Source organism: Aptenodytes forsteri, unplaced genomic scaffold (genome assembly GCF_000699145.1).
Source record: "Aptenodytes forsteri isolate BGI_AS27 unplaced genomic scaffold, ASM69914v1 Scaffold217, whole genome shotgun sequence".
Taxonomy (NCBI): domain Eukaryota; kingdom Metazoa; phylum Chordata; class Aves; order Sphenisciformes; family Spheniscidae; genus Aptenodytes; species Aptenodytes forsteri.
The window spans coordinates 7,478,830-7,490,570 of record NW_008796222.1 but is presented as its reverse complement, the minus strand read 5'-3'; the positions used below and the strand labels follow the sequence as shown (position 1 = coordinate 7,490,570).

General features: G+C 37.8%; 1 protein-coding gene across 1 annotated transcript in view; it reads right to left on the bottom strand.

Annotated features, from left to right (window-relative positions):
• Positions 1-11,741, bottom strand: part of REV3L (REV3 like, DNA directed polymerase zeta catalytic subunit) — an 82,310-nt gene that overhangs the window by 16,917 nt on the left and 53,652 nt on the right. The window contains exons 18-20 of the mRNA XM_019474616.1: positions 6,951-7,066; positions 1,467-1,585; positions 709-827 (exon numbers count right to left, since the gene is read on the bottom strand). Of these exons, the coding sequence (XP_019330161.1) occupies positions 709-827; positions 1,467-1,585; positions 6,951-7,066 (354 nt within the window). The remainder of the gene's footprint in view (positions 1-708; positions 828-1,466; positions 1,586-6,950; positions 7,067-11,741) is intronic.

The following is an 11,741-nucleotide window of genomic DNA, read 5'->3' as shown; positions in this document are numbered from 1 at the left end:
GAGTGAGCGAGCGGCTGTGTGGTGCTCAGTTGCCAACTGAGGTTAAACCATGACACTATCTCAGCTGAGCATTTTTAATTTCAGCACTAAACCAAGTTTCCACCTAGTTGAAAAGTACTTAACTTTTACAGAAATTATATCTATGTCATGAATGACGTTCAGATAGGTACTCAAGTTTTATGAATTGTTCATATCGCACAATACCAAATCACTCCAAGGAAGAGTGAAGCCCAGTGTGATATGTGTCATATAAAGGCATTTTTATGCAGCTGTAGTTACTGTCTTAACATCTTGCACACTGTTTTGTACTATTTTTAAGCCTAGCTTGGTTGACATGCACTGTGAAGTAAAACAGAAACCTGACAGTTCATTGAAACCCCTTCTGATGAATAGTATATACAAAATAAAGACCTTGCAGAACTTCAAAATAGTACATCTATTCAGATATGTTGAAACTGTAACTGAAAATGTTTTGGTTTTTTGTACTTCAAACAGAAAAATACACAAAGATAAAATATTGAGGGTATAACTACACAACAGAACACAGCAGAACAGCAGAGTAAATAAACTCATGTTGCAGCATATAGACTGTTCTAGTACCTGAGCTAAATTGATTATTTCTTCCTATGCTGACTTTAGCTTATACCTATCCAATGTTAAGAATCCAGCCTTAAAAAGAACAAACAAAATGGATTAATAGACCATTACCTGTAGACATCTGCCTTATTATCAAACCAATCAGACAGAACTCGGAAAGTAAATAAAGGAAAGCGTTGATGAAGAACATGAAAGCCCACGTTTTCAAAAGTGTAATTCATTAGATTCACCTAGAAAAACACAAAGGACGTGTTAACATGCGTGATGTCTTTCATAGTCAGAGAAATCTCTACTGTTTAAAAACCATAACAACTAAATTTATTAACTTTTTATTAGTATTCTTTGTTTAAAAGGTAAACATTTATACTTAGAAGTCCCTAACTATTTACAAGTCAGGAAAGAATATCCCTCATCAATTGAAAAGAATATGTGAAATTAAGTAGATCACAAAGATCAGGTCTGAATTTGGTCAGAACAAGATTTGTAAAGACTGAACCATTTGAGTATTAAATGTAAGGTCATAAACCGGAAAACAATGAGTAAGTCTGACAGCTTAAAAGAAGTTGAAGTATTTAACTTAGTAAAAGCACCACACGAGACCAATTGCTAAAACAGGTAAGTTGTTCTCAAAACCCACGAAGAAGTGAAAAGGAGTATCATTAAGAAACATTACTAAAAGTTAATGGCTTCAATATTTTACATTTTAGCGATATACAAAATCCATTCTCACAAAGTGGCAGACTGCTCTATTTGAAAAGGTGTACAAATAAAGAACAAAAAGTTACATAAGTTACATTAAATTGTCAACAAAGTTTACAATAATTAAAAAACCCAGTAAGACAATTACATTAACCTTTTAAAAACTTTACCTCATTTCTCATCATTCTCCAAATATTTAAGGTGATTCGCCCAACAATATTTATTTCACTCATTGTATCTGATCCATATTCATCCAACTCAGCCGCAAATCTGTTCTCTTTCTTTTCATCTAAAGACATTAAATGAGAATATATTTAGACAAGTTATAGGACAGTCAAGACCAGATCAAGCTATCCCGCTTCCAATCTGAGCTCTCTAGAAAAAGAAGAATTCTGTTACTGATTACACAAGATTATTTATTTATCAGTCTTCCACACAATCTCTAAATAAAACTCCCCCAGGTTTTTCTGCTCTTGCACATCCCTCTGAAGAGGGATGTACTTCGGTTTCATTGAAATGGTGTCCATGGGAATATATTCTCCATAGCGAATATCTTGGTTAAGCAATGCTGAATGTTATTTGAGAGCTAGCTGCATGCACATTAGTGCACAACATTAAAAAAAAAAAAGTGATTTCTGCCCTGAAGAATTTATAATTCAAGGCTTTACTTGTAATGATCTTACACAGTCGGAACCAGGTCATGGGAGAGAAAACTCAGCGCCTTTCATACAGTAAAAGCAAACCCACCGCAGTGGGAGCAGGTAGACATGAGTTCTGGATAACACAAACAGAGAGAGAAGGAAATAGGAAGGAACAAATGCAGAGGCAGAAGTAGCACTCTGAATCTTTCTGTAAGACAGCGGTGACTACAGTGCAGGAAAGATACCCTCTTTTGCCATCCTTGGTTTTTTTCATGCTTCGAAATACTATCACACAAGAGAAGACAGTCTTTCTGGTATACGTTTCTTGAAACTGTCTTTTTTTCAGTCAACCTAAGGCTACAGTTTTGGTATTCTTTCCTGACTTTAAACAGTTTTGGTTTTTTTTAAACGTACAACACAGGTTAAAATTCAATATGAAAACACACTGTATTATTTGATCCTCCAGTCTTGTTCGTTCTTATTAGTTTAACGGAAGAGAAAGTACTTCGAGGCAATTTCCCCACAATTCTAAGTCCATACCCATTTTTCAACTGTTGGTTGGGTACTCTGCCACTACTCATTCATCAGATATCCCTGTACAGTACCCTAATAAAAAGCAGAATATTTTGGACAGAGCGTATAGAAGTGTGGATACACAATGCTTTGCAGTAATGATCAGAACTGAGCAATTAGTTCCTCAGGCAGCCATGAAGCACATTTACCCTTGAAGACAGAAGTAAAAACTGCCTGAAATTCTGCAGAACTGCTGTGAAACAACGTAACAGCCTAACTTTGTATGTTGATCTTTCAAATGTGTATCATATCCATCAAAATATGGTTAAGAAAACCTATTTGTCATTTACTGACCTTATCAATAAATCACAGAGCCTTGACAAAATTTAGCAGACCTTTCATACACTTTATCAAAATGCATACCATCTTTTTAACCTCCTTATTGTTTCAGATTTTTAAGGAGGAAAAATAGCAATTTCTCTTTTAACGTTTGGATGGGAAAAAAGCCCCACAAGCAGCAACATTTTTTCTTCTGCTTTTCTTCATTTCCAGGTTGGATCTCCTGCAAAAGTGAGGAACTTACATTTTTTCCCCCTCAATTTTTTTTTATTGGAAGCAGAAATTATCAGTTAGTTCTACCTTCCGCAGCGTCATCCTAGTTCTCTTTTGACTTGTTTAGGAGATTCCCTATGTTTCTTAAGTTCGCTTCATGTGTTGCTGGTAAAGACAGGCAACAAAGTATACTGCGATCACAAAAGAGACCCACTGCCCTGACGAACGAGAGACTCTGCATGTGATGAGCATCGAAAAATTGCAAAAACCTGTAGCGCTCTACAACTGGTGTGAGGAATATATCACTAGAACCACGTGAGCCTCTTTGGAAACAAAGTTGTTAAGAAGCAGAACTGGACGTTCTTCCCATCTTTCAAGTGTGTGAGGTGAAATAAAAAGGAGTCTCCTCTCATCCTCTGTTACCCACTCCCTAACTTTGAGCTGTGATGCAAAGGAGGAAACAGGAGGCCACAGTGCACACAAAAAATGCCACTATGCAGAGGCACAGTACTCACTTCTCTTGTGGTGTGTCCTAATGACTTATGAATAGTTCACTTGTAAATGGCAGAGGCAGCACCAGACTCGGCCAATAAAGCAAAACCAGAGAGAAGTCCAGCTTTCTTTTTGTTAAGTTGAAATCACAGGAAAGGGAAGGAAAAGTACCTTCCATCTTTATTTCAATAGGAGGAAAGAGGAGCGTACTGCTTGAAGGAGCACTTCCTGTTCTGAAAATACAGCATGTGAAGAAGGGAGGGAAATATGAAGCATAGGGGTTGGAAAAGCAAGAGGAACATAGATGGGGTCAAAACCATGGACAAGGAGGCCACAAAGCAACAGAGAACACAACACTTCTACGTTTATGGTCATGCATGCAAGCCCACACTTACGGCATGACATTTTTGGGAAGAGTTCATCAGTGTGAACATTTCCTTATCTTTCTCCTGCAGTTCAGTCAAAAAAGAATAATTACTTACCTTACGATAACACTAGTTCTTAGAAACATTTTAAGTGTTATGTATTCCACTCCTGGGTGTGCATCTACCACCTGGCACAAGAACATCTGTACTATGAATACCAGTGCTGTGGAGATCATGTCTACATCCTGCATGCCTACTCGAACTTTATGTCCAAAGATGTCAAGGGCTACAACCCTGGTTTCCTTCACTAGAACTGAACCCATGTTGTGTGGGACTTCATAGTTGTAGGGAAGGAAGCCCGACTGTAAAATACATAGGGACATCACCATTAAGAACCATACAGTTCCCAGAGAAGTAACCTTTCTTCTTTTGAGGAACTCTTCATGTGTATCCCAATTCCAGTAACTTGAACAACAGCTTATGTCATGAAGATGGGTACTATTGAGAGCTTTGCTGATATAACTGTTGATTCTGCATCAACTACAATGCAGACATAGCTGCCCTGCAAGACCAGAGCTGTGACTCAGCCTTTGAGAACAAAAGCAGAGACACATTAGTTACCTGTCCCAAATTGAAGAGATTGTTCAGCCATACTTCTACAGTAGAGCAGTAAACCTTTGCGATCTTTGGAGGTTTAAGAAACCTTTGACTGCAACACTTACCATTCCTCTTACCAAAGACATTGCAAATCTGGAAGTGTAAGGAGTCAAAAGTTTTTCTGAACATCCTTCAATACCTCTGCCCAGAGGTATTATTATTGCAACCCAGTGTATCATCTCAATTTGAGCCATCAGGGGAATTTAATAACAAGGTTCATGCAATCAGTTATTCCTGAAGAACAAATTTGAGACCTTTGTGCTGAAAAAGAAAACTTGTCACCTTTGATGACCAATTCATATTTAAACTGTCATGTGTTCCTGTTTTCATATATTAAGTATTTAAAAATTCACCAAGGTCCAGTTGCCAACAACTTTCAAGTGAAGATGCAAATTTGTTCTTATGTTTTCTTGTCCCTGGGAGGTCTCTGTAACTCAGACCTTTTCTAAACAGGTCACAGGTATCAAAAGCATCAAAAGATTTTGAAGGCATCAAGAGTGCACAAATATTCAAACCTCAAGGAAGGAGTGTGTGAATGTAGCTCTCTAAAACATCATGTTCTCCTGGCCAGGCACACAGGATGCCAACATAAAAGATGCTATTGCTATGGCTGGGCATCGGTCGGTGGGTGGTGAGCAATTGCACTGTGCATCACTTGCTTTGTGTATTATTATTATTATTATAACATTATTATTATTATTTTATTTCAATTATTAAACTGTTTTTATCTCAACCCACGAGTTTTTCTCACTTGTGTTCTTCCAGTTCTCTCCCCCATCCCACTGGGGGGGGGGGAAGGGAGCAAGCAGCTGTGTGGTGCTCAGTTACCAACTGAGGTTAAACCACGACAGCTGGGTAAGGCCAAAGATGCAACTAGCCCAGTATCATGTTCTATCAAGTACCCAAAAGCAAATGCTTCAAGAACAGGGGAAGCAACTATTGGTAATCTCTCTAGAACTCTCCCAGCTTCTAACCATTTGCAGCTTTCTGGGCCAGACATTATTTTCACATATGTAATAGTTCCCAATGGATTCTTCTTCCAAGAATTTATCTCCTCTTAAAGCAACACACATTTTAAGCATTTGTACTATCTTGTGGCAAGGAACTCAACAGTTCAACAACCCAGGGGTGAAAAATCAACTCCTATTCTGTAGCTGCCATTTGCTAGCGTCATTTGATGATTTCTGGTTCTTGCATTGGAAAAGACCATGAACAACCAAACCATACTTCCCTTTATATCCTTCAAGATTACATAGGCTTTTACCTTCCTTACCCAGTTTTGTCTCTTCTGGAATCCTAACTTACTAGATTACTAGACACATTTGGATTATGCTTCTCATCTTTACCGGTTCTCCTATATGCATTTTGATGGGGGAAAAGTTATGAAGAGGCTAGAACTGCAGTATTTGAGGTGCAAGCACACTACAGATTTTTACATTTACATTCATTGTTTTATATTTTCCTTGCTCCATAATTCCTAATGTTTCATTTGCTTTTTCAACCATTACAGAGTAACAGGATTCAAGTTTTTAATAGGACAATCACAGGAAAGCACTTCTTATTTCATGGCTATTTAGTTTCTGTACAGATCTCTGGCAAGAGCCCTGACGAAAGCAGCTTTTTCAATTGTTTTGATTTTTAAAATCGTATCTCCCTCATCCACATCATCTTGATGACTGCAAAGAGCTACAACAAATTTTTGAGACAGTTTTTAATTTTACAAAGTCATCTTGAGCCTTCTCAGGTGCAACACATTTATTTAGCTGTTCACTAACTGCCTTCTTCAGAATGATAGCTTCTGTTGATTGGCTAAGTATAGACACTAGGCTTACCACTCTCCTGGATAACTTTCCCCAGGTTTTCAAGAAAAAAAAACCCAGACAGATCTTTTTCTGAATGTTGGAGGAAAGGATCAGCACTTGGGCCAGTAAAATTTGCCCACAGTACAAGAATCGCTATTGAAAGTAAGGATTTTATTACAGAGCTGCTGACCAGAACAAGTGCTGCTCAGGAGCATCTTTATGTCCTCATATCCCAGCCAGAGAAACTGTGAATGATTATGGTAGGTAGTCTGAATGACACGTACATATGACTGAAGCCAAGGAGAAGCAAGAGAAGGTTTGGTAGCAGAAGCACCTCCAAGAACTGAACTTAACACACATGACTACTGAAAATGAGTCTAGGTTCAGGACACACCCAGAAGTGGAATACACAAGGAATTTAAAAATTCAGAAAACACTGAAAACCAGAATCTCATTGGTATTTCAAATTTGTGTGTGTGTGTGTGTGTGTGATTATACCTATAACAACACAACAGCAACAACAAAAAAAGAGCTCCATCTGAAGAAATACTCTGCATTTATTTTTTTAATTTATTCATAGATTTCAACTTGTTTCTATTGGAACTGAACTGAAACCCTATACAATAACTTACCTGGCACACGAGAAATCATCTGGCATAAATCAACACTTAGTGCAGCAGCCCTCTGTAAGAGATAACCCCAGGAATGCATCTGGATTTCATAGCCTAACAAAATGTCTGGGTCATATCTAGACGGGGGGGAAAAAGGAAAATGAGCTTCATATTATTTAAGAAAATATTTTCCATGAACAGAGTATAAACAGGATTTCATTCTAATCATGTTGAGTTTAAAAAAGAAGCAGCCACAATGGGTTTCTATGAAAGCAGCATCTGGAGTAGGAGACAATATTTAAAACAGACAATCTTTCAGGATTTTCAATAACATTCAACTGAAAAATTTTTTAGAAGGAGTATTTTCATTGGGAATTTTTGTTTAACATACTTCTATTATTTCAGTCTTTACAAATAAAGAACAAAATCTAGGTCTAATCAGGTTTTATCAATGGAATCAGGCTGTATCGAGCATAAACTGAAACCTAGCTACCGGCACAAGACAGATGTGCAATGAAATATAGTCCTGTCCTCAAACTTTGTTGTACTATTTTCCTCTATGAAATAGAATAGAATTTCCTACTAGTCTACTTGAATGTTTTGCAAATAACAATGTGCAATGCATACTGCAGTGTAGCTTATAGTAATCAAAGGACACTTCTGGTCCTAAATGGTGACTCTTAATTGGGGAAGTTACAATTTGCAGTTGAGTGAGAGCTATCAAAACTGAAACACGGACAAAAGCAACCGTATCTACTAGTTCTATTTAAATACCTCTTCCTTTAAGATAACCTTCTTTCTATAAGATACACAAGAAAAACTCATTTTATGCTGTATCTCATGCCAGGTGGAAAACCTGACTGGCTCAGGTATGACAAAAAGAAAAGTCAGAATTGTCTCCTGACACAGTCACTGCCCATCTTCCAATCAGGCTCAGAGAAGAGTTGGCTAGACAGAAGGACAAACAAGGTGGCTTCAAAGTCAAAGCACAGGTAGGAGTTAGCTCGGTAGCCTGTACTACCTACCTTTTGAGTAGGCACTATTAAAACCAGAAGTCATGATCTGGTCACTTGCTGAAGAGCCTAAGAATGATTTTCTTGGGCTAGGCAGAAAGAGACTAGCCAAAGTAACATCAGATATCTGTTATTTTTATAGTAAAAAAAGAAAGGAAGCTTCACTGGGAAGAATAGCTGCTTCTTTCAATGCAGCTCAGTCAAGGGGTTTTGAGTCCCAGCAGGCAGTATTCAATACAACTGAATGACCAAAGGGCAGCTGGCAGGAGGTAGAGGACTGGATGATAGGCTGAGGGTCCTGTACCACAGTCTATGCCAAATGCCACAACAGGATGCAGGCTTGTAGACTTCAGTTTATAGGAGAAGGATTCAGGGGCCTTGGCTTATGAACAGGATCTCTGTACTTTCTGCATCCTTAAATGCATCAAAAAATGCCAACATTTCCTGACTATTGGATATAGGACAATCCTCAGTTAAAGTTGTATCACACATACACGTGTGTATCAAATACACATTTGTATTACAAATGAGGCTTCAGACTTTATCGTGAAAGTATCTTCCTTGCTTGTGTGTCCCAGCCAAAGGCAGATGACAACTCACTTTGAAGTAACTAACTACTCTGAGAATAGCTCCAGAAAAGAGCTTCTCCACACTTCTGCCATGGACACTAACTTTTTGTGAAAAATAAAGGGAAAAGTATTTGAATCCTCTTACTCAGCATGGCTATCTATTACAATTTGGGCTTTTGCACCAGCCAGCAAAAGTTGCAAAAATCCCTTTTACCACTTACTTCTACCTGTGAAGAAATGGTTTTGATACAATTTTTGGCTAAAGCAGAAGATTCTAAAGTAAGTTTCTGATTTCTAGCATTCTAGAGGAAGTAAAAGAACTAGCACTTTGCATTTGTGGGGCTATTGTGCTATCTGCTGTTAATATCAAATGAATGATTCTTTGTTTTTGGAGACAGGAAATCATCATCAGGAGTGGAAGTAGTAAATTTACTCATTTTGGAAGCCTATTCTACCAGTGGTACAAACCCAAAGCTACTTGGAACAATTTATGGACAAATGAATGAAGCTAGCCTGCAGTTCCTTCCAGCAGCATCAGTGTCAAAGAGTTATGACCACGTGCTGCTCCGCACAACATATAATGATTGCCAATGGAGGTTCCAAAATTATGAATAGCTCCATCTAAGCTTTGAAATAAAAAGGAATTATGTAATGGTTTATAAAGTCATAGAATAAATGTTAAAAAATTAACATATTTTCACATTAATTCTTGCAGCTAAACTATCCTGGTCCTAGCATAGTGCAAAACACTACTGATTATTTAAAATGAAGGAAGTAGTCATTTACGTTCATATTTGAAAACTGGTTTCACATAATTCAAAATAGGAAATACTTGTAGATTTTACACAGGGCAAGACGTTATGCAGATGGGTTCCATGACAGATGCAAAAGTGAGTAAGAAACTTGTGAAGAACTGCTTGTGTGGTACATAAAACAGTATTCATTATGCCAGGAATATGCTTGCTCTTTTAAGCCTGTTCTGAACAGAAGGAAGCATACTGTTTGGAAGCAGCAAGTTGCCATAACTATACTAGCAGCTACCACCTGTGATGAAGGACAGTTGCTTTGGGTTTTTCCTTGCCCAAGTAGTGCATTACCTCCCTCATTTCCTACTTAACCAAATTCTAGTGGGCTTTTACATTACTCCTGCAAATACCCCTATTTGTATTGCAACTGAATAAAACATTTCATGAATTCTTGAGTTAATCTTACTCTTCTCTTTTAAGCTAATGAATACAACTACTTCTGTAAACCATCTGCATATAATCTCATGAATTGTTTCTCTAGTATCCTTCAGATGGGAAGATGTTTTATAGGACAAGACATAAAACCACTTTAGTTGATGACGTTTTCAGATACATGCATTTTCTTATATAAACAAACTGTATCTAACTTAAGTATTACATATTTTAACACAATTTTATGTAAATTCACATGTAAATTGGAAAGTTTATCACTGAAAAGATTAAAAAAAATCAGGGTGCTAGTTTTGAACTCAGTCTTGCTTGTACAGGCCATTAGGGATTGCCTATAATGGCACATTACTGAGTCACAGGTATCGCTTTACAGTGCATTACTTTGCTTTTCCTTTCCAACTAGACACTGCACATGCATTAAGGGGAGGGTCTCATTTCACCTAATTTTGGCATCTTGGGTTTTTTAAGCTGGTCTCTTTATTGTCATTGAAGAAAAAAAAGCCTCTTTGGGTGAACTATTCCTTATATTTTAGCCACCTCTTGCAGAATGAGATCCCGTTCTTTCCGTTTAACATACATGGTGATGAGGGTAGCTACTTAGACACTGACAATGAAATATAGATGTCTAAGTTTCAGTCAGATGACTCTCATACAAAGCTATCTACATGGAAAATCAAGGTAGAGTGGCTAGTAAAGAGTGAATTCAAACCCTACTGTAAATTCCCTGTAAACATAATCCCGTAGTCTCAGTTTCCCATATTTAAAACTTGGATCCAAGTGGTATCCTTCTGAAAGCATGAAAAACGATAAACACACTACCAGCAACTGAGTTGCTCAGATACTGCAGTAAGTTACACATACATGTATTTTGTACGTATATCTGTATGCATTCACAGTGTATATGCACAAAGGACTATAATTAGTATTACCAAATTTATGGATGCTTAGGTATTTCCTTAACTTTACAATCAAAACAATTTTTGGTTAAGTGTATCTCTGAATTATCTTTGAAGGAAAAATTAAAGTAAGATTAAATTCAAGTAGAACTCTTTTTCTACTGAACAACACTTGGGACCCCAAATTCCTGCACTACAGTATGCATAAGGTCTACCTTATGCAACAGGTTTAACAGACCTATCAGATTTCTTGCACCTAACATGAGGCGCTGCTGTTTCTTGCGTCTTACTTCCTTGCTGATCAACTCTGTCTCAATTTATGCAGCAGAAGTGCACTCTCCTGCAGCCCAATCCCATGTACCAGCTGTACCAATGGACCAGTGTGTCATTTGTTGAGACCTCCTGTGGTATTCTCTTTGCTGTTAGAGAAGAAGAGATGCCTGGAGCTAAAAGATGACATAATTCCAAATAGGAAAATGAACAGGTCAACCCAAGGTTTAGCTGATGTGAGCTCAACTGAAGTCTGTCTGTCTCTCGCTTTCTCTCTCCCTCTTTTCATGTGGTACCACAAAGACGACAGGCTGTGAGCTAAGGAGAGGACAAGTTTTATATTTTTCAACCTCCCTTCTCACAATTTTTACAGTATACTATCCAATTGGTCTTCATCATCAGTTTAAGCTGTTTTATTAAAAGAAATTGTAATGAGACCAGCTTTTACACCTGCAAGAAACTAGTAAGTTGTAATACTGATATTTGAAAGCTGCTGGCTAGGACTAACACGACACGAATAAGAGGTGTGCCTGCCAACATAGTGCTCTTTCGTCAAAAGGATGGGCCCTGATACTGCTTTGCATGCTGTTGCCAGTCTCTCTGCAAAGATGAAAAGCAGCACTTATACTGGCAGGATTTAAAGACGACAGCATTAGCATTCAACTCATACATGCTGCAGAGAGAAGAAATGTGATTATTTTCCTTTCTAGCTAAGTCGTATGTGCTGTTATGCCATCTCTTCCTCTTTCTCATTTGATAATTTCTTGAATGAACACTAAAGCTCCCAGTTATGCCTTCCCTTCTGTGTCTGGTTTTCCTGACTGCTATTTTTCTTCCAGCTAAAATTAAGAGGGGGAAAAAAAGGGGG